General features: G+C 40.9%; 1 protein-coding gene across 1 annotated transcript in view; it reads left to right on the top strand.

The window, feature by feature from the left end:
- The window catches only part of ATP13A5 (ATPase 13A5), a 118,978-nt gene that overhangs the window by 20,535 nt on the left and 77,015 nt on the right, over positions 1 to 21,428 (top strand). Inside the window, exons 2-6 of the mRNA XM_069083295.1 lie at positions 11,560 to 11,733; positions 13,018 to 13,161; positions 13,648 to 13,718; positions 13,846 to 13,926; positions 19,675 to 19,744. Coding sequence (XP_068939396.1) covers positions 11,560 to 11,733; positions 13,018 to 13,161; positions 13,648 to 13,718; positions 13,846 to 13,926; positions 19,675 to 19,744 — 540 coding nt within the window. The remainder of the gene's footprint in view (positions 1 to 11,559; positions 11,734 to 13,017; positions 13,162 to 13,647; positions 13,719 to 13,845; positions 13,927 to 19,674; positions 19,745 to 21,428) is intronic.

Raw genomic sequence — 21,428 nt, forward strand, 5'->3', positions numbered from 1 at the left:
CCTCTCTCTCTCTTTCTCTCTGTTCATGTTCTCTGATAAGTTTGCCACGAGAGTCTGAACAGTGGTCTGGGGGTCTTCCTCACTTCTTTCTGATAGTATTCCCAAGGGCTGTTCATCAGCAATCTTTTACTTTTTATCATGTAATCAGCCCAATTTCAATCATATATTTGTTTGATGCAAAGATTTTCCCTTCTAATCTACCACTTCCCTTCTGAACTCAGATTTATTGATCTTATTCATACAAAAGTTTTCAATTTCATGTAACAAAAATGACCTGATATCTTTTAGGTTCTCATTTCCCCTTGGTTTTGTATTCCCCCCAAACAATAGCTGTAGAAGGTGCCTGGTCTCATCCTCTAGGTTTTTTTTTTTTAATTTTCAAATTGCTCAAATATTTTGAACTTATTTTGCCATGGGATGTAAGATGTTGATATAAACCTAGTCTCCAGTGAATGACTTTCTAGTTTTCCTAATGCTTGATAGCCAAATAAGAAATTATTCCTTAAGGAGTTTATATTTTGAATCTATCATACACTAGGTTTTTGGGTTTGGTTGTTACTAATTATTTTTTATCTTGCCTTTTACATTGACTTGTTTTTTTCTATTTTTAAAGCCATGACCAATGGATTTTAATAATCCCTGCTTTCTAAATAAAATCCAATAACTCATTTCATTCAGATCTAAAAAGTTTTCCAGTGATCTCTTAGGACTTTTGTTCCTCAAAATAATTTGTTATCATTTTGCAGACCTCTCTCATAATTCTATAAGCTCCCTTGAACACTTGATTGGCATAGGATTACATCCAGACAGACATGTAGGTAATATCACAGTGTTGGCCATGTCAGGGAAAACTTCTCCTGCATGAATAAATATCCTTTCATTTGTTTTCACTTTTACTTTTTAAAATTGCTTTTAGATATTGTATATATATAAATCTAAAGTTTATCTTGGTAAGCTCTGCCAGAGATATTTTTAGGAATTGCTGATTACTTTTAATGAGATTGCTTTTCCTATATTGCTTCTGGATTTTGTTACTGCTATGCATTAATGTGGGTGATTTAGGGGATATTTTTATATTGTATTTTACTGATTTTATTAATTGTCTCAATTAGTTTCTTGGCAAATTCTTGGGAGTTTTCTAAATAAACCATGATGTCTACAAATAGTGCTATTTTTTCTCCTCTTTGATGACGTTTATGACTTTACTTTTTTTTCTCTCTTCTCCTTCCTCTCACTAGTATTTCTTAAAACTTGAAAAAATGATATTGAAGAGATGGGGCATTTTTATTCTTTTGCTTATAGGTAAAACTTCAAATGTTTTCCCTTTGCAAATAATGGTAGTTTGTAGTTTTAGATAGTTGGTTTTTTATGGCATTAAAATGGTCGTTTTATGTCTATGCTTTCCAGATTTTTAAAATCACTTTGTTGCCAAAGGCTTTTTTTTCTGTGTCTATTGCTACAACCACACCATTGGAAGTTCAATGCCTTCCTTTTCAATGTGCTTTTATCTCAATTGGCCCCCATAAATTCTAATTGCTAATTGCAGCCCACTTATACCCTTCATTCATCTTTCTCTTAACTTGGAGGTGAGCTTCAACTCCAATTCTTTTTTCCAATTACATGTGAAAACAATTTATAACATTCATTTTAAAAAGTTTAAGTCCCAAATTCTCTTCCTCCCTCTCCCTTGAAAGGGAAAGCAATTTTTCTACATATAGGTCCTTTTCCTTTGTAAGACATGCCTAATAGTGGTATTGCTAGGTTGAAGGTAAGCACAATTTCATAGCCCTTTGGGCAAAGTTCCAAATTGTTATCCAGGATGGTTGATAATTTCATAACTCCATTGTTATGTGCATCAGTGCCCCCAATTTTTCCACATTCCCTCCAACATTTATCATTTGCCTTTTCTGTCATATTAGCCTATCTGATAGGTACCTCAGAGTTGTATTAATTTGTATTTCTCTAGGCAATAGTGATTTTGAGCATTTTTACGTGTGACTAGAGATAGTTTTAATTTCTTTGAAAACTACCTGTTCATATTCTTTCATCATTTACCAATTGGGGGATAACTCATAGTCTTATAAAATTCACTCTGTTCTCTGTATATTTGAGAAATTAGGCTTTTATTAGAGACCCCCTTCCCAGTTTTCCGCTTTCCTTCTAATTCTTGGCTATATTGGTTTTGTTGCTCAAAAATCTTTTTATTTATTTTAATAAAAGCTATCCATTTTACATCTTGTAATGCTCTCTATCTCTTTTTTGGTCCTATATTCTTCCCTTATCCATAGCTCTGACAGGTAAACCATTCCAAGCTCCCCAAATTTGCTTATAGTATTACCCTTTATGTGTAAATCGTATACCCATTTTGGCTTTATCTTAGTATATGGTATAAGTTGTTCTAAACCTAGTTGCTACCATTGCTTTCCAGTTTCCCTATCATTTTTTAAATAGTGAGTTTTTGGCCCCAAAGCTTGGATTTCCCAAACATGACATTGCTATCGTCATTTACTCTGTGTATTGTGTGTCTCATCTACCCTATTGCTCCCCCATTCTGTTTCTTAGCCAGCACCAGGTCATTTTGATAATTATTACGTAATATAGTTTGGGGCCTGGTATAGCTAGGCTTCCTGTCTTCACATTTCCCCCATTGATTCCCCTGATAGATTTGACCCTTTGTTCTTCTGGATGATTTTGTTATTATTTTTTCTAGCTCTATAAAGTAATTTTTTGATAGTTTGCTTGGTAAGACACTGAATAAGTAAATTAGTTTAGGTGGGATGGTCATTTTAATTATATTAGCTTGGCCTATCCATTAGAAATTAATATTTTTTCTGATTGTTTTAGGGACAGCTAGGTGCTGAAATGAATAGAGTCCTGAGGACTGGAGTCAGGAAGACTAAACTTCATGAGTTCCAATCTGGTCTCAGATACTTAATGGCTGTGTGACCCTGGGCAAGTCATTTAACTCTGCCCCAACCTCTACATCTGTAAAATGAACTGAAGAAAAAAAAATGGCAAACTGCTCCATAGTTTTGTCAAAAAAAAAAAGCCAATAAAACTCCAAACTGAGTCATAGGTCAGACTGTAAACTGTAAACTTCTTTCTGTAAAATTGTAAAACAATTGAACGGCAATATTTTTAGATCTGACTTTGTAAGAAAGTCTTTTGTAATTGTTTTTATATAGTCCTTTGGTTTGTCTTGGCATGTAGACTCACAAGTATTTTTTTTATTGTCTAAAGTTATTTTAAATAGAATTTTTCTTTCTATCTCTTGCTGCTGTACTTTGTTGGTAATATATAGGAATGTTGATGACTTATGTGGGTTTATTTTACATTCTGCAACTTTGTTAAAGTTGTTTATTATTTCATCAGTGCTGAACATGGAGTTAGAAAGACCCAAGTTCAAATCTGGTCTCAGATGCTTCCTAGTTGTGTGACCCTGGGTAAGTCACTTAACCCTGTTTACTTCAGTTTCCTCACCTGTCAAATAAGCTAGAGAAGGAAATGGCAAGTCACTTCAGTATCTTTACCATGAAAACCCGAAATGGGGTCACGAAGAGTCAGAAATGACTCAAAAAACTGAACAACAATAACATTTTTAGTTGATTCCCTAGGATTCTCCAAGTGTAACATCATATCATTGTAGAGACAATATTGGTGATAATAGGCATTGCTGCTGGACTACTGATCTTTTTGGGAGGTTTTTTAGCTAATCTTTTTTACAGATAATGCTTGCTGATGGTCTTAGATAAACACTATTTATTACTTTAAAGAAAACTCCATTTTTCTTATGCTTTTTCTGGTTTACATATCAGTACCATATTTGCATCATAAAAGGAACTTGGCAGGATTCCTTCTTTTCCTGTTTTCCAAATAATTTATAAAGCATTGCAATTTTTTCTTTAGTAGAATTCACTTACAAACCCATCCAGTTATGGTGATTTTTCCTTGGGGAGTTCATTGATAACTTGTTCAATTTCTTTTTTCTAAGATAGGGTAATTTAAGTGTTCTATTTCCTCTTCTGTTAATTGGGGCAATTTATACTTCTATAAATATTCATCCATTTCACTTAGATTGTTAGATTTATTGGTGCATAATTGGGCAAAATAGTTCCTAATAATTACTTTAACTTCCTCTTCACTGGTGGTGAATTCATCTTTTCATTTTTGATACCGGTAATTTGGTTTTCTTCTTTCTTTTTTTAAAATAAAAGTAATCAATAGTTCAGTTATTTTATTGTTTTATAAGCTTCTAGTTTTATTATTTCAATAGTTTTCTTACTTTCAATTTATTAATCTCTCCTTTGATTTTTTAGGATTTCCAATTTGGTGTTTAATTGGGGATTTGTAATTTATTCTTTTCCTATTTTTTTTTTTAATTGCATGCCCAATTCATTGATCCACTCTTTCTTTATTTTATTGATATAAATGCTTAGCTAAATAAAGTCTCACCTAAATACTGCATTGGTTGTATCCAATAAATTTTGATTTGTTGCCTTGTTGTTGTCATTCTCTTTAATGCAATTATTTATTGTTTCTAAGATTTATTCTTTGACCCACTCATTCTTTAGGATTAGATTATTTAGTTTCCAATTAAATTTTTTTTTTTTGCATTTTTTGAAGGGCAATTGGGGTTAAGTGACTTGCCCAAGGTCACACTGATAAGTTTTTTTTTTTTTGTCTGAAGCTGAATTTGAACTCAGGTCCTCCTGACTCCAGGGCCGGTGCTCTACTGACTGAGCCACCTAGCCGCCCCTTCCAATTAATTTTTATTCTGTGTGTTCATGGCTCTTTATTGAATGTAATTTTTATTGTACTATAACCTGAAAAGGATGCATTCAATATTTCTGCTTTTCTGCATTTCATTGTGAAATTTTTATGCCCTATACATAGTCAATTTTTGTATAGGTATTATGTACCATGGAGAAAAAGATATATTCCTTTCGATTCCCATTCAATTTTTTCCAGAGATCTACCATATCTAAGTTTTCTAAAATTATATTCACTGCCTTAACTTTTTTCTTGTTTATTTCTTTGTTAGATTTATCCAGTTCTGAGAGAGTAAAGTTGAGGTCCTCCAAAAGTATAACTTTACTGTCTATTTCCTTCTGTAACTCAGTTAACTTTTTCTTTAAGAATTTGCATGCTATGGCATTTGGTGCATATATGTTTAGTATTGATATTGCTTCTTTGTCTATGGTAACTTTTAACAAAATGTTGCTTCCCTGCTTATCTCTCTCTCTCTCTCTCTCTCTCTCTCTCTCTCTCTCTCTCTGTCTCTCTCCCTTCCTCTCCTCCCCCCCCCTTCCTTTCTTTTTTGAGGGGGGGGGGAAGATAGGGCATTTGTGGTTAAGTGACTTGCCCAAGGTCACACAGCTAGGTTTTCTTTTTTTGCGTTAAGTGTCTGAGGATGGATTTGAACTCAGGTCCTCCTGACTCCAGGGCAGGTGCTGCTTATCTCTTTTAATTAGGCTTATTTTTACTTTTTCTTTGAGATTCTGTTTTTTTTTTAAACTTCACCTAAAGTATAATAAATTCTGTTCCAGCCCCTTTATTTAAAGTATTAATACTTAAGTATAGTCTTTACTCTGTGTGTGTCTTTCTGATTCAAATGTATTTCTTGTAATCAGCATATTGTCAGATTCTGGATTTTAACCCACTTTGCTACCCATTTCTGTTTTATGAGTAAGTTCATCCTATTCACATTCACAGTTATTATTTATGATTACTGTGTATTTCCCTCCATCCTATCCCCCCTCCCATTTGTCCTTTTCTCCTTTCACCCTGAATATTTGTATTTGCTTCTTGTCACTGCCTCCCTGTAATGGAAATGCAAACTTAAAGATCTTCCCTGCCCCTAGGCTAAAGTGCACCTGGAGCCTGGGGAGGGAGGCTTGTTTTTCAGTAGATACTTCTTGATTGGTCAGTGAGTCAATAAGGTGGTTACATTCTCTGAGCCAGGAGAAGGCTGTATAAGCCCTGATGTGAGGCTTTGTTTTGGGACTCACTTTGAGAAGTGTTCTGTGATTTGATCTGAATTCTGGGAAGCCGTTGTTGAGAGTCCCCTGGCTTTGAGAAACCCAGATGTTGACTGGGTATGGATGTAATGGTTGGACAGTTTGGAAAGCTGTCTACTTGATCTGTTTCTGTCTTGATAATTCTGCCTGTATACTTTGAAGTTCGGGGTGCTGACCTTTTCCCCTGAACAAGGTAAACAATATATGTCTGACTGATTAAAGTAAGCTTGTTAACCCATTTTGAGTTGCTTTCCTTTAACAAAGCAGATCCAAGAACCTGTGTGAGCAGGCACCCTGGGGACGCTGGGGTGCTTGCTGCTACACTCCCCCAATCCATGCTCCCTTCTATCAGCACCCACCTTCTCTTATCCCCCACTCCTCCTTACTTCCCTGCAGGTAAGACAAATATCTATACCCAGCTGAATATTTATTCTCTCTTTGAGCTAGCTCCTATGTGAGCAAGGTTCAAGCATTGCTTGCCACCATCCCCCCATTTCCCCGACAGTGTAAAAATTCTTATTTTCACACCTCCTATATGTGAGATAATTCATGCCATTCTACATCTCCCTTCCTCCTTTCAGTGCATCCCTTTTTCTCATGCATTAATTTTATTTTTTGGTATTATCACATCATAGTCAACTCATATGCATGCCCTCTGTCTATGTGTACTCTTTCTAAATACCCTAATACTGATAAAATTCTTAGGAGTATGATCTTCCTATGTGGGAATGTAAACAGTTTAAATTAATCGAATACTAATTATTTCTCTCTCCTGTTTACTTTTTTATTCTTTTCTTGAGTCTTGTATTTGAAAGCCAAATTTTCAATTCAACTCTGGTCTTTTTATCAGGAATGCTTGAAATTCTTCTATTTCATTAAATATCCAATTTTTCTATATTCCATTTTCTTTCTGGGTGGGTGATTCTTGGTTGTAAACTTAGCGCTTTTGGAATATCATATTTCAAGTAGGCCGATGATTTAATATAGAAGCTGCTAAATTTTGTGTTATCCTGACTGTGGCTACACAATATTTGAATTGTTTCTTTCTGGTTGTTTGCAATAACTTCTCCTTGACCTGGATTTTAGCTATAATATTCCAGAGAGTTTTAATTTCAGGATCTTTTTCAGGAGGGGTTGGTGGATTCTTTCCATTTCTATTTTACCATCTAGTTCTAGAATATTCGAGCAGTTTTCCTTAATAATTTCTTGAAAGGTGATGTCTAGACACTGGCTTTTTTTTTGTTTATCTTGGCTTTCAGGTAGTCCAATAATTCTTAAATTATCTCTCCTGGATCTATTTTTCAGGTCAGTTTTTCCCCCAAATAAAATATTTCATATTTTCTTCTATTTTTTTTCCATTATTTTGACTTTGTTTTATTATTTCTTGATGTCATATGAATTCATTAATTTCCACTTGGCCAAGTCTGATTTTTAAGGAATTATTTTCTTCAGTGAGCTTTTGTACTTCCTTTTCCATTTGTCTAATTCCACTTTTTGAGGAGCTCTTTTGTTCAGTGAATTTTTCTACCTCTTTTTTTTCCATTTGGTCAATTTTGCTTTTAAAGAATTTCTTCTCTTTAGTGAATTTTTGTGCTTCTTTTACAATTTTATCAATTCTGTGTTTTAAGGTATTCTTTTCTTTGCTATTTTTTGTGCCTCTCTTACCAAGTTGTTGGTTGTTTTTCATGATTTTCTTGCATCATTCTCATTCCTTTTTCCCATTTTGTCCTCTACTTCTCTTATTTGGTTTTAAAAATCCTTTTGGAGCTTTTTTAGGAATTCCTTTTGGATTTGAGACCAATTCACATTTTTTCTTTGAGGCTTTGCATGTAGATACCTTGATACTGTTGTCTTCTTCAGAGTCTGTGTTCTGATCTTCCCTGTCATGATAGTAACTTTCTGGGGTCAGTTATTTGCTTATTTTTCCATCCTATTTCTTGACTTTTCACTTTGTGCTAAAGTTGAGCTCTGCTCCCAGGGTGGAGGGGGCACTGGCCCAAGCTTCAGATGTTCTGTGCCACTTTTCAGAGGTAGTACTGGTGGTAGATAAGTTTGCAGCTTGATCTACGGATGGGTGTGGTCACTGTTCTCCTCGCCTGTGCTCTTATCTGTGAGTGACCACAAACACTCTTTTCTGCTCTGAGACTGTGACCAGGGCCCCTGTGTCCCTGTGGCCACACACTATAGAGTGCTGCTGCTCTTCCCCTGTGAGACAGACCTTTCCTTCCGATTTTCTAAGTTGTTCTGGGCTGGATAATTGTTTCATCCAGTCCTTTTCTTGGCTCTGCTGGTTCAGAATTCATTTTGAGGCCTTATTTTAACTTTGTTTGGAGGGAAATTTGGGAGAGTGAATCCTTGCTTTGATTCTGTCCCCTCGACTCTATCCTGGCCCCCCCTCAACTCCAATTCTCTTCTTTTTTTCTTTTTGTAGGGGAGAAGGCAGGGCAATTGGGGTTAAGTGACTTGCATTGTTTGAACCTAGCTAGTGACTGCTAGTAAGTGTTAAGTGTCTGAAGCCGGGTGTGAACTCAGGTCCTCCTGACTCCAAGGCTGTGCTCTATTCACTGTGCCACCTAGCGGCCCCCAACTCCAATTCTTAAGATACTTTTAGGCTCCATGTTTCACAGACTACAATGTCACTGGAAGTATATTGGTATGAGAGGTTGGTTCTTTGATTCAGCGATGAAATGACATAGGAAACAAAGGTTTGAGCTTCAAAGAATTTACATTTATTAAATAATACATGTCGATTACATAACGAATTGAGATCAGACCCTTCTTCAGCTTAGGGCTGAACCCTGAATACAGGAAGAAACAGATTCTTATACATTAAAAGAAAACAATTAACAAAATATACCCAGGATACGAGATAAGGGAATCTGATTTCTATTTGGAGAAAAATTAGAGGCTGAGCAAATAGGCACAATTCCCTGACATCAGAAAAAGGGGTGTCCCACTCCCCCAAGTGCCTGTATTCAATCAAAGGAACATGGAAAAAGTAACTGACTGACCGGTGGAGGTTAGCTCTCAGATAAGACATGTGGGTGGCTTGTTATGCAAACTGCTCACATCAGTCTTTGAATCTAGCTGGATTTCTGGTCCGCATAACTGAAGTCCTTATTTAAGGGCTTCTAAGCAACAGGGAGAGGCTGTCCAACTTCTCAGACACAGGGTTAGGTTCAAACAATGCAATAAAGTTTCCTCTCAATTCCCATAATGGAATAAATTTTTTTTTTCACAAGACAGAAAGTGGACAAGACCATAATTGGATTATCTATAAGCCAAATAGAGAAGACTTTTCACATATTCATAATTGGAATCATGGAAGTCAAGCTATAGATCATACTTAGAATGCTCACAATGGACTAATTTTGAGAGGGGAGTTTTACATGTTCCCAAAGTAACCAAGAACATTTAAACATAAACACCATGGGACAAAAGTCAAAGTAATACAATAATGATCATCAATTTTAAGTGCCTACCATGTGACAGATACTGTGCAAAGTTCTGGGTTGCAAAAGACAAGAGACAGTTCCTGCCCTTAAGGAGTTTATTTTCTAATGAGAGAAAGTAAACACATATGGTATATATAGGACAAAGAGGAGATAATTAGCAGAGGGAAGGCAATAGAATGAAGAAAGTTTGGGAAAGGCTCTTGGTAGAAGGCAAGACTTTAGCTGCGACTTAAAGCTGGGACTTCAGTAGTCAGAGAAGAGGAGAGGAAGTGTTCCAGGTATGGGGGACAGCCAGAGAAAATTTCTGGAGTTGAGACAGTGTCTTGTTTGTGGAACAGTCAAAAGGCCAGTGTCACTGGATCAAAGTGACCAAGAAGACTGGAAAGGTAGGAGGGGGCTGGCTCATGAAGGCCTTTAGATGCCAAACAGAGAATTTTGTATTTGACCTGGAGATCAGAGGGAGTCACTGGAGTTTATCGAGTAGGGACTGTATGAGAGATGTTGCAAAAGTGAAATCATCAGGCCTTGGCAACAAACTGGAATATGAGGGGGTGGCAAGAGACAGTGAGGATGTCTCCTAGGCTGTGAACCCAAAGGGCCGGGAGGATGGTGCTGTTCTGTACAGTGATAGGGGCGGCAGGAAGGGGGGAGGATTAGGAGGAAAGATAATGTGCTCTGGATGGGACATTTTGAATTTAATATGTTCACTGGGCATCTAGTTTGAGAGGCAAGATTGTAGCTCAAGAGAGATATTGGGACAAGAAAGGTAGATTTGAGAATTATCACCAAAAATATGGCAATGAAATCCATGGGAACTGATGAGATCACCCAATAAGAGAGTATAGAGGGGGAAGAGGACCCAGGGCAGAGTCCTGAGGGACACCCTGGTCAGAGGGCGTGATCTGGGGAAGGATCAAACAAAAGAGACGGAGAAGGAGCGGTCAGAGAGGGAGGAGGAGAACCAGGAGGGAGAGAAAACCGAGAGACAAAAGAGTGTCAGGGAGGAGAGAGCGACCATCTCTGTCCAAGGCTCCAGAGTCAGGAAGAGGGATGAGGGGCAAGAAGAGGTCATTAGTAACTCTGAGAGGGCAGTTTCAGGGGAGTAAGGTCAGAAGCAGATTGTGAGGGGCTAAGAGGCGAGTGAGGGAGAGAGAGCGGGGGCACCTGTGCAGATGCCTTTCCAAGGAGTTTAGCTACAAATGGCAGAGGAGACAGAGGATTACAGTTAGCAGGGATGGAAAATTCGAGTGAGGTTTTTGTCAGGATGGGGGAGACTCGGGCATGTTTGCAGGTAGATGGTGGGGAAGGGCTCCATGTGTAGCCAATTAGAAAAGATTGGTCAGTTTAGGCTGTGAAGGACATTATTATTATTATTATTTGCTTTTTGGAGCCAGTGAAGTCAGGGTAATTGGGGTTAAGTGACTTGCCCAAGGTCACACAGCTAGTAAGTGTTAAGTGTCTAAGGCTGGATTTGAACTCAGGTTCTCCTGACTGCAGGGTTGGTGCTCTATTCACTGCACCACCTAAATGGGGGAACTTGTGTCTGATCCTAGTGGCAATAAGGAACCCCAGGAGCTTTTTGGATCAATCAATCAAATCAATAAGCATTTATTAAGGGCCTACCATGCTCCAGGCCCTGTGCTAAGTGATCAGGGTGCAGTCCAACTCGCCCAGGTCATTCATCCTGCAGAATCTGAAGGCAGCACGCACTGTGGCATGTGTTTCTTCTACTGTTTTCATTTTTTAAAAAAGTAAAGTTCTTGGAATTAAAAATTGTGTTGAGGAAACATTTGTCCTGAGCCAGGGTCACTTAGGAGTGAGCCTGTGGCCAGTGCTTTCCAATATTTCCAATATTGCCAAGCATTGCCCTGCGAGGGCCTCCCTCCCTCTGACTCCTGCTCTGGCTCACTGGCTTGCCCCAGCCCCATCTCGTGGTCCTCATGCCGAGGGAATCCTGGTGAGCCCAGCCCAAAGGGAACAAGCTGAAACCAGCCTGCCTGGAGGTTCGCACCCTGCTCTGGGTCCTCTGTGTCTTGGCTCAGAACTGTCTTGAGGAAGGCTAACGAAGCTTTTGGTTCACCCCCCAGGAGGCGTTTGGCTACCAGACCCAGAGGCTGCGCAGAGTCCTTTGCCTGCTGGGCTCAGTCCTGTCCTTTGGCCTTCTGAAGCTGCTTTTCTACTGGCGTCCACAGTGGAACGTGTGGGCACACTGTGTGCCCTGTCCCTTGCATGAAGCCGACATTGTTTTGCTTCGGACCACGGTAGGTTCCCCTCATCTGACATGTGACAACAGGTGCTGGAGCTGGGCTCATTCTGGGTGTTTTGGGGGCTGACATCCTGGTAAAGGAGCCTGCAGGCAAACGCTCAGGAAAGAGAGAGACACTGGCCTTCTGCACTGAGGTCTCAGTTTACTGAGGCTGTGATTCCTTCTAGTCCAAGATCCTCTGCCACGTGCCCCCCCCCATCAGCTTCCTCCCCTGGGGAGTCCTCCTGAGGCCAAAACACAGCTAGATGGGTTTGGGATATGGGGGGGGGTATCGGCTGCTGCTGTGTCCTGCCCACTCCTCTCCCCTGACTTCCCAGGCCCAAGCGGGGCCAGGAGTCCAGCCTCTGAATTCCAGCTCTGAGGCTACTAACCCCAGCAGATGTAGTGACAACATGCCCCCAGACACCGCCTTCCCCCCCTCCCCACAGCATGCTCTAAGGAGCCGTTGACCAATTCATTGTAAAAGCATGGCTTCAGCAGCTACTATGACCCTGTGCTGTGCTGGGTGCTAGGAACCAAAGGCAAAACCGAAACAATTCCTGTCCCCAAGGAGCTTACATTCTTTAGGAAAAACTGTATTTAGATTTTTCCTAGCTGTGTGACTATGGAAAAAATCACTGATCCTCTGTGGGCCTCTGGCAGCCCGCTAGGACTCGAGCTGCTGCACTGATGCGCACTATTTTACAGATGAGAACATTGAGTCTCTAAGAAGCTTAAGGGGTTTACTAGTCCAGCATCACAGGACCAAGCAGCATTAGAGGAGGGGCTTCTAGCCTAAGGATTGCTGGGTTCCAAGGCCCAGACTTTGGGGTTTTCTTCTATTTATTTGGTTTTTCTTTCACCAAACCGATTACTTTGCAACCTCCTGCAAGTCATTCAGCCTTCTCTGATCCTCAGTCTCTTCATCGATAAAATGGAGAGAATAAGTTCCCATCATCTGACTGCTTCTCAGTGAGCTTGTTCTGAGTCTGGCTCTAAAGAGTAAAAGGCAAATGCCTGGAGGTCAGAGACTGTCTCGTTTTTGTCTTTGAAGGTCTTTAATGAATGCTAATTGCATCACACTATTATTGGAATGGCAACTAGTATTTAAAATCTGGCTTTTTAGAACATTTAAGGACAGAAACTGTTCAGCCTTGGTCCTGGCTTCCTGGGTCTGGCGCGTGGAGCCTTGCGCACAGTAGGCACGCAGTAAGGTCGGATGGCTTGGCCGCCTTCACTCACCTACCATGTCCCCCGAGGAATGTCGGGGAATTGGCTGAGCTGGGCTGTCTTTTCCTAGGATGAATTTCAGAAATACACAAGGAAGAAAGTGATTTGCCTGTACTTGTCCATACTGAAGAACCCCATAAACCCCAAATCAGGAGACATCGTCGCTGACCGGCATTCGGTCATCAATAGAGCTGTGCTGAAGCCAGAGCTGAAAGTAAGTTATTTAAGAGTGAGGTGGGAGTGTGGGGGAGGGTGGCGCCTCTGGGGAGGCACAGGCAGGACAGAGGAGTGCTTAGTGCCCTGGACAGAGTCAGAAGACAGACTTTGAGGCCTGGTTGTGGGCCTAGCTGTAGGGCTTTGGACAATAACCTTTGGGAGACTCGGCTTCATCTACTGCTACGAGAACAATGTAAGGTTTGTAAACCATCAACAGAAGATAAAAGTGGGACACAGGGTGCACAGGGTGAGAATGGGAGAGGTGGAAGGGACCCTGTCTGGTTCATCCTGGATCTCTTTCTCATTTAACAGATAAGGAAACTGCAGCCCAAGAGGGAACAGGCTGGCCTTAGGTCACTCTGATACTGGGGTTAGAGCTGGGACTCGAGCCTTTGTCCCTTGATAGGAAGCCCAGGGATCTTTCCACTGGAGGGCAGGGGATGGTTTGAGTGGTGCCGCTGAGTTCTCACTTTGGCTTTTATAGGTGCGATGTATCCAAGTGCAGAAAATCAGGTACGTCTGGGACAACGTGGAGGAGCGATTCCAGAAAGTCGGGTAAGTCTGTCTGCAGTTTACAGAAGCCAGATCTGGGGGGGTGGGGGTGGTGGTCCCATTATAGGCACAGAGGCCATGGGAGCATGGTCCCACCAGTGGCTCAGTCATCTTCTAATTGACACCACAGGCTTCTGGAAGACAGTTACTCCTGTTCCGACATCCATCACACCTTTGGATCTGGCCTGGGGAAGGAAGAACAAGAGATCAGGTAGGGGTGGGGCTTCCTAAAGAATCACCCTTCCTCTAGAAAGTGGGAACGAGACTGGTCCTCCTTGGGGCTTGGCCAGCCTTTCATTCTTCTGCCTTATTCTCTCTCTGCTCAACAATAGCAGGAAGTGAGAAGTGACGCCCCCTCCCCATGTTTGTCAAGCAAGAGATGCACTAAGGTGTAGAGTGCCCTGGCATTTGTCTGGAAAGACCCTGTCTCTCTCTTGAGAATTGAATCTCTCAGGACAGTCTTCTAGGCATCTTCTTCCCATGGAGCACATGGATCTCTTCCCATAATCACCTTGATCACGCTCAGAATCTTCAGGGAATTGTAGAGATGACTGAGGCCTACATATGGAGAAACTGATCCATAGAGAAGACAGTTGACTTTGGAGCCGTAGAATTTGAGAGTAGGAAGGGCCCTCGATGGCCATCTACATCAACAAGGCCGCTTGGTGCAGTGGCTAGAGCATCAGGAGGACCGGCTTGGATACTTACTAACCTTATGCAAAAATCATTTAAACTCTTTTTTTGGTCTCAATTCCCCCATCTATAAATGGGGATAACAACAGCACCTTCCTCTCAGGGTTGTTTTGAGGATCAAATGAGGTCATTTTTGTAAAATACTTAGCACAATGCACAGTACATAGTAGGTGCATAATAAATGCTTCTTTCCTTCCTTTTCCCTCAATCCTTGCCTGGCTCATCTCATCCATTAATGATTTGTCTGATGCCACTCAGCAGGTCAGAGCCAAAGGGGTTACCTTGAATTCTTGGTAGGGGAAATGGATTGCATAAATTCAGAAAATGGGAAATGTTCATTTTGACAACAATCTCACATGTGTGAATGGAGAATGCTATATGGTAAAGCTGAGAAGACAAAGGGAGAAAAGAGTATGCATTGAAATTCTGAAAGGGTATGCATTTGATAAACCTAGAGAGGTAGACTGGGACCGTGTTCTTTTAAAAGCTGTAAGGAAAATGCATTGGAAAGAATGGAGGTTGGATACGGGGGGGCCAACAGGAAGCTTAGTGCAGTCGTCAATGAGGGAAAATGTGATGAAGGCATGGGCGAGGGTAATGACACGTAGAGGGAGAGGAGGTGGAAGATGGGAGAGTTGATAAGGAGATAGAGTCATCAAGCCCGGCCATTGATTCAGATACGGGGAGTGAAGGAGAGGTTGGACTAAAAGATAAGCCCACTGATTGCAGCCTGAGTGAGGGCAAGGAAGGGGTGTTGGAAGGAAGTTCATGCTTGGGGAGACAAGGAGAGGGATGATACAAGTTCTGAAGATGATGAGTTTGAATTGGGGTTAGAGTAATAATGCAATAAAACATAGACATTCATATTTTGAAAAATACATATCTGCTGTGAGCAAGATCACAGCCAAAGCAATCTTTAGCCATGATTCCCATGGATGATTTCTTATCAGTTCTGGAAACATAGTCCCACCATTCATTTCTTTTTGAAGAAAAACCAAAATCACTTAAGAATTATCTTCATAAGGTTTCTTTTTAAGATAAAGTATGTCTTTCAAGGTCATCATTATTTTTATTCCCCTCCCCTCTCTCCCTCTCCCTCTCTTTCTCTCCTCTCATCCCCTCCCAGATGGATTGTTTGGCTGTCACATTGAAGTCAGTGAAATTCCACACTGTCTTCTTCTCATTTAGTCACAGTTTCTAATTTGTTGTTGATAGTGACTTTTGCTCTTTGTTATCAATAGTCTAGCCACATACAGATAACTCATTTGGAAATGACCCTGTATCTGGAACCAATACTTTCCTGTCTGTTAAAATATAGTCAACTTCATTTTTCTAATATGATTTTATGCTTGACAAGGTCAGGACTTCTGGGTTCTCTTATTGAAGAAGGTATTTTTATATACACTGATTGAAGTCTACTATTGGTGGAGGTCTGCTTCTTTAAGAGTTTACTGGGAGGGGCAGCTAGGTGGTACAGTGAATAGAGCACCGGCCCTGGAGTCAGGAGGACCTGGGCCTCAGACATTTGATACACTTACTAGCCATGTGACTTTGGGCAAGTCACTTAACCTCAATTGCCCTCCAAAAAGCAAAGAAAAAAAGTTTACCAAGGAAAAGGGGCAGAGCCAAGATGGTGGAATAAAAACAGGATCTCTGCATGACTGCAGCTTCTACCACCTCCAATACATGTAAAATAAATGACTATAAACAAATTTTAAAGGTACAGAACCCACAAAGTGACAGAGAGAAACAAATCTCCCACTGAAGGCAGCCTGGCAGGCCAACAAGGAGGATCTATCACAGTGCACTGGAAGTTGAGAGCAGTCCTGTGTGAGCCAAAGTTCTGGCCCCAGGGTGGCCCTGACCAGCTGTGGCCAGATCAGACTTCAGGGGAGTGGATCACCAGCAGCTGTGGTGGTTTCCTGAATTCTCAACCCCTAAATGCTGAAGAGAATGTAAAAGGTCAGTTGGGAACTTGGGAACTCTGTTGGAAGGTTGAAGGAAGAGCCTGGTCTGGCCCCTGCCCCCAAGACGTGAAGCAAGGCACAGTGGCAACCGCATAGGTGCCTCCAGAGCTCCTGGCCTGTGGATTGTAGGGGGACCAAGCAACCACTCAAAGGGTAATTACTCTTGCTTTAACCTGCTTGGATCTGGAACATGGTCTTGGGTGGTGGTCCTAGGGACTGTGGCCAGCGTGCCAGAGCTTGTAGGGGCTTCAGAGAGGGTGCCCTCCTAATATCTCTGGCAGCTGTGAAAACCCTAGCAATTTGGGACATAGCTCTCTGCAATCTGGAAGCAGAGTTCTACCATGGCAAAGAGCTCAAAAATCAAGTAATTGCCTGGCAATATGAGCAAACAGGGGAAGCACAAACAGAACACAGAATCCTTTTTTTTTTTTGGACAAAAAAGATCAAAGCATGAAATGGGAGGAAGACAACAAAGTCAGAACACCTGCATCAAAAGCCTCCAAGAAAAATATGAATTGGTTACAGGCCATGAAGGAGCTCAAGAAGGATTTTGAAAATCAAGTAAGAGAAGTGGAAGAAAAATTAGGAAGAGAAATGAAAATGATGCAAGAAAATCATGAAAAGCAGGTCAACAGCCTGCTAAAGGAGACCCCCCAAAATATTGAAGAAAATACCACCTTAAAAATAGACTAACCCAAAGGGCAAAAGAGGCCCAAAAAGCCAATGAGGAGAAGAATGCCTTAAAAAGCCAAATTTGAAAGGTGGAAAAGGAATTTTAAAAACTTACTGAAGAGAATAATTCCTTCAAAATTAGATTGGAGCAAATGGAAACTGATGACTTTATGAGAAATCAAGATACTATAAAACAGATCCAAACAAATGAAAAAATAAAAGGCAATGTGAAATATTTCATTGGAAAAAACACTGACCTGGAAAAAAGATCCAGGAGAGATAATTTAAAAATTATTGGACTACTTGAAAGCCATGATAAAAAAAAAAGCCTAGACACCATCTTTCCAGTAATTATCAAGCAAAATTGCCCTAATATCCTATAACTAGAGGGCAAAATAGAAATTGAAAGAATTCACTGATCACCTCTTGAAAAAAGATCCCCAAAAGAAAACTCCTAGGAATATTATAGCAAAATTCCAGAGTTCCCAGGTCAAGTTAAAAATACTGCAAGCAGTCAGGAAGAAGCAATTTGAGTATTGTGGAAACACAATCAGGATTACACAAGACCTAGCAGCTTCTACAGTAAGGGCTCAAAGGTCTTGGAATATGATATTCTGGAGTTCAAAGGAGCTAGGACTAAAACCAAGAATCACCTACCCAGCAAAGCTGAGTTTATACTCATTATTGCTTCAGGGAAAAATATGGCTATTCACTGGAATAGAGGATTTTCAAGCATTCTTGATGAAAAAGCCAGAGCTGAAAAGAAAGTTTGACTTTCAAATATAAGAAGCAAGAGAAGGTAAACAGGAAAAAGAAACCATAAGGAACTTAGTAAGGTTGAACTATTTACATTTCTACATGGGAAAATGATCATTGTAACTCATGAGACTTTTCTCAGTATGAGGACAGTTGAAGGGAATATATATTATATATATGTATACATACGTATGTATGTATGCATAGGTGGGTGTATGTGTGTATAAATATATGTGTGAATATGTGCATATGCATGTCCATGTAGACATAGACAGAGGGCACAGGATGAGTTGAATATGAAGGGATTATGTTTAAAAAACCCAATTAACAGGTGAAAGGAATATATTGGGAGAAGGAGAAAGGGTGAGACAGATTAGGGTAAATTATCTCATATAAAGGAGGCAAGAGAAAACTGTTACAATGGAGGGTAAGAGCAGGAAGGTGACAGAGAATGGGTCAACCTTACTCTCACTGAATTTGCCTTAAGGAGGGAATAACATACACACTCAACTGGGTGTCTTACCCTACAGGAAAGTAGGGGGGAGGGGATGAGAGGGGGGATGATAGAAGGGAGGGCAGACTGGGGGAGAGGGTAGTGAGAAGCAAACACTTTTGAAAAGGGACAAGGTCAAAGGAGAAAATAGAATAAGTGGGGGTGGGATAGGATGAATTATAGTTAGTCTTTCACAATATAACTATTATGGAAATGTTTTGCTTAACTACACATGTACAACCTATATTGAATTGCTTATCTTCCCAGTGGGGGTGGGAGAGGAGGGAAGAAGGGAAAGAATCTGGGAATCAAAGTTTAAAAAAAATGTTAAAAAAAAGTTTGTTTCATGCAGCTGGGGAATAAGATACACAGGCACTGGGGTATAGAAATCCATCTTGCCCTACTAGAAAGTTGGGGGGGATGAGGGAGGATATAAGAGAGATCATATTGGGGGAAGGAGTATTCAGTAGGCTCTCTATTTTTGGGTGGGGTAGGGGAAAGATGGGGAGAAAAAATTTGCAACTCAAAATCTTGTGGAAATTAATGTTGAAAACTAAAAATAAATAAATACATTTAAAAAAAGTTTAGCAATGCACTGCTCATTTCACAAAAATCTCTCATATAAATGCTAACATTTAATGTTCATAAATCATCCAAAAACAATGGGATTCATTCTTAGTCTGCTCATTTCCCATTTTCTAGCCCAGCCACTGCAGAAACCTGAGCCCCTGCCCACAGGACAGGGTACCATTTTTTTTAGCCTCTTGGGTTGACATGGCCTATGAATTCATCACTGTTGTCTAATCTACTGTTCATTTACGTTGCCATACTTAGTCTTATCCTTGGTCTTATCACAGTAGTCTCAGTGTGTTTTGGGAACCACACCTGAAGCCTTTCCACTTTGGACAACCTACCAAAACCTTTTTTTTTTTTTTTTGCCGTTTGGAGGGTAATTGGGGTTAAGTAACTTGCCCAAGGTCACACAGCTAGTTTTTTTTGTGTGTGTGTGTGTGTGTGTGGGGGGGTATTAAGTGTCTGAGGCCGGAACCCAACTCGGGTCCTCCTGACTCCAGGGCCTGTGCTTTACTTGCTGCACCACCTAGCTTCCCCTCTACCAAAACTTTTGATCCACATTCATGGCCTTTGGGTACCTGGGGTGGATAATTCATGACCAGGATGGGAAATAAATTGGAGTAGTGTTACTATGGGGAAACACCTTAAGATGGGAGAATCAGTACACGTTTGTATAATACATATTTTAAATGAAATAACTTTGCAGAGAAAATACAGTCTGAATTATCCAGGTGCAAATTCATGTATGGGGAGGAGGGATTTTTATGATCATTTAAGGAAACAACAAAACCAAAATGTCTTCCAGGAGGTTCATTTGTGGCCCGAATGCCATCGAAGTTGAGATTCAGCCTGTTTGGAAGCTACTTGTTAAACAGGTAATCTGCCCCCAGCCCCAGTTTTAAAATCAGTTTCCCTCCCTATTTCAAACTCTTCGAGTCAAAGCTGGTAGTGAGCTGTCTTATGTACTAAATGCCATTGTAATTTCAAAGGGGCTGCATTGAGAACTTTTCCTTGAAGGGTCATTTTGGATTGCAAAGTTCAGGTCCAGGGTCCAAGTAGGGTTCCTTGGCAATCTGCATTAACTTTCTGGGAACTAGTCTGTAAGTTCCTAAGATTATAGAGCTGGACAGGGGAAGGATCTCAGAGAATAGCTAGTAAAAATATCTTATTTCATGGATGAGGTAGCTGCCCAAGTTAAATAATGTGCCCAGGGTCACATGAAATAGCCAGGATTTGAACCCAGGTCCTCTGGCCCGATACCCAGTGTTCTTGCACTGTCCCCTGCAGTGAACAAAATCTAACCCTTCTTTCTGCACATTCGACTTCAGAAGGCAAGTGAGGTAAAGAGTCTTGAGCACTGAGTGCAAAGCATAATACTAACATATCATGTTGCTTTCCTTCTGAAGATTTTTCCCCTATATGCTGGTGAGTATTCCTGAACACAAAGTAGCATCAGCATCCTCGCAGAATTCACCATAAAAACACTTTGCTCTGAGGAAACAGAATTACTGTCATTTGTGAGTAAAGCAGGTTAGAGCAGAGACAATGAGATCGTTTATGGAACAGAAGTGATAAAAATAAATGAGAAGAAAGGAAGAGATTGAGAGCTTTACACTTCCCTTCCTGGAGAACCTTCCATGAACGCCCGCTCATGACTGACGGGGAGCAGCTCTCATTAGCGAAGGATGCAGATGTCGACTCATTTCAGAACCAAAATGGAACAGAAAAGTTTCATCAACTCTGCCCTTGGGAGCAGAGAGCACATAAGGACGAGATGGCCTTGAGCCAAGGGGCTAGTTGAGGCAGCATTGCCAACGTCTAGCATCGTGAACTCAAGGAGGCTCCTCTTCTACCGTGGTCTTCAGTCTCCAGAGGTCTTTAAGCTTTGGCCAGTTGGGAGTTATCCAAGTTCCTTGAGACCACAAACGGCAAATTGAGGAGAGCTCAGATCATGTCCGGGGCAGCTGAGGGTGCCAGGCCTGGAATCAGGAAGGCTCATCTTCCTGAGTTCAAATCTGGCTTCAGACACTTCCTAGCTGTGAGACCCTGGGCAAGTCACTTCACCCTGTTTGCCTCAGTTTCCTCATCTGTAAAATGAGGTAGAGAAGGGCAAGGCAAACCACTCTAGTATCTTTGCCCAAGAAAACCCCCAAAGAGATCACAAAGTCAGACAGCCTAAAAACAACTGAACAACAAAAATAGATTATGTCAAAAATCAGTGGAATACATATGTGGAGGGACTCTTAGCAAAGGGCAGAGGATTGAGTTATGCTGGAGGCAAGCCTTAGGCCTCCCTGTGTCAGGATGTCCTGCCATTCATGGAAGAGCTAGAGACTGACCTGAGTCCCAAGGCACCCTGAGAATCACTGGGTCTATCCTCATCCATTTATCCAGAGCACTGAGAAAAACAAAAGCCAACCCCTGGGCATCGAAGTGTGGGCATCTCCCAACACTAAGAGGCTCAGACTTTCTAATGAAAGAAGATGACCCCACTCTCTTCTTGACCCCTTGGGCCCAAGCGGGAGACTTTCAAGGCCTAACAATGTTTTTCCCCTGGCA

Source organism: Petaurus breviceps, unplaced genomic scaffold, assembly GCF_028583685.1.
Source record: "Petaurus breviceps papuanus isolate PSGF00001 unplaced genomic scaffold, PetGlider_PUasm1.0 173, whole genome shotgun sequence".
Classification (NCBI taxonomy): Eukaryota; Metazoa; Chordata; class Mammalia; order Diprotodontia; family Petauridae; genus Petaurus; species Petaurus breviceps.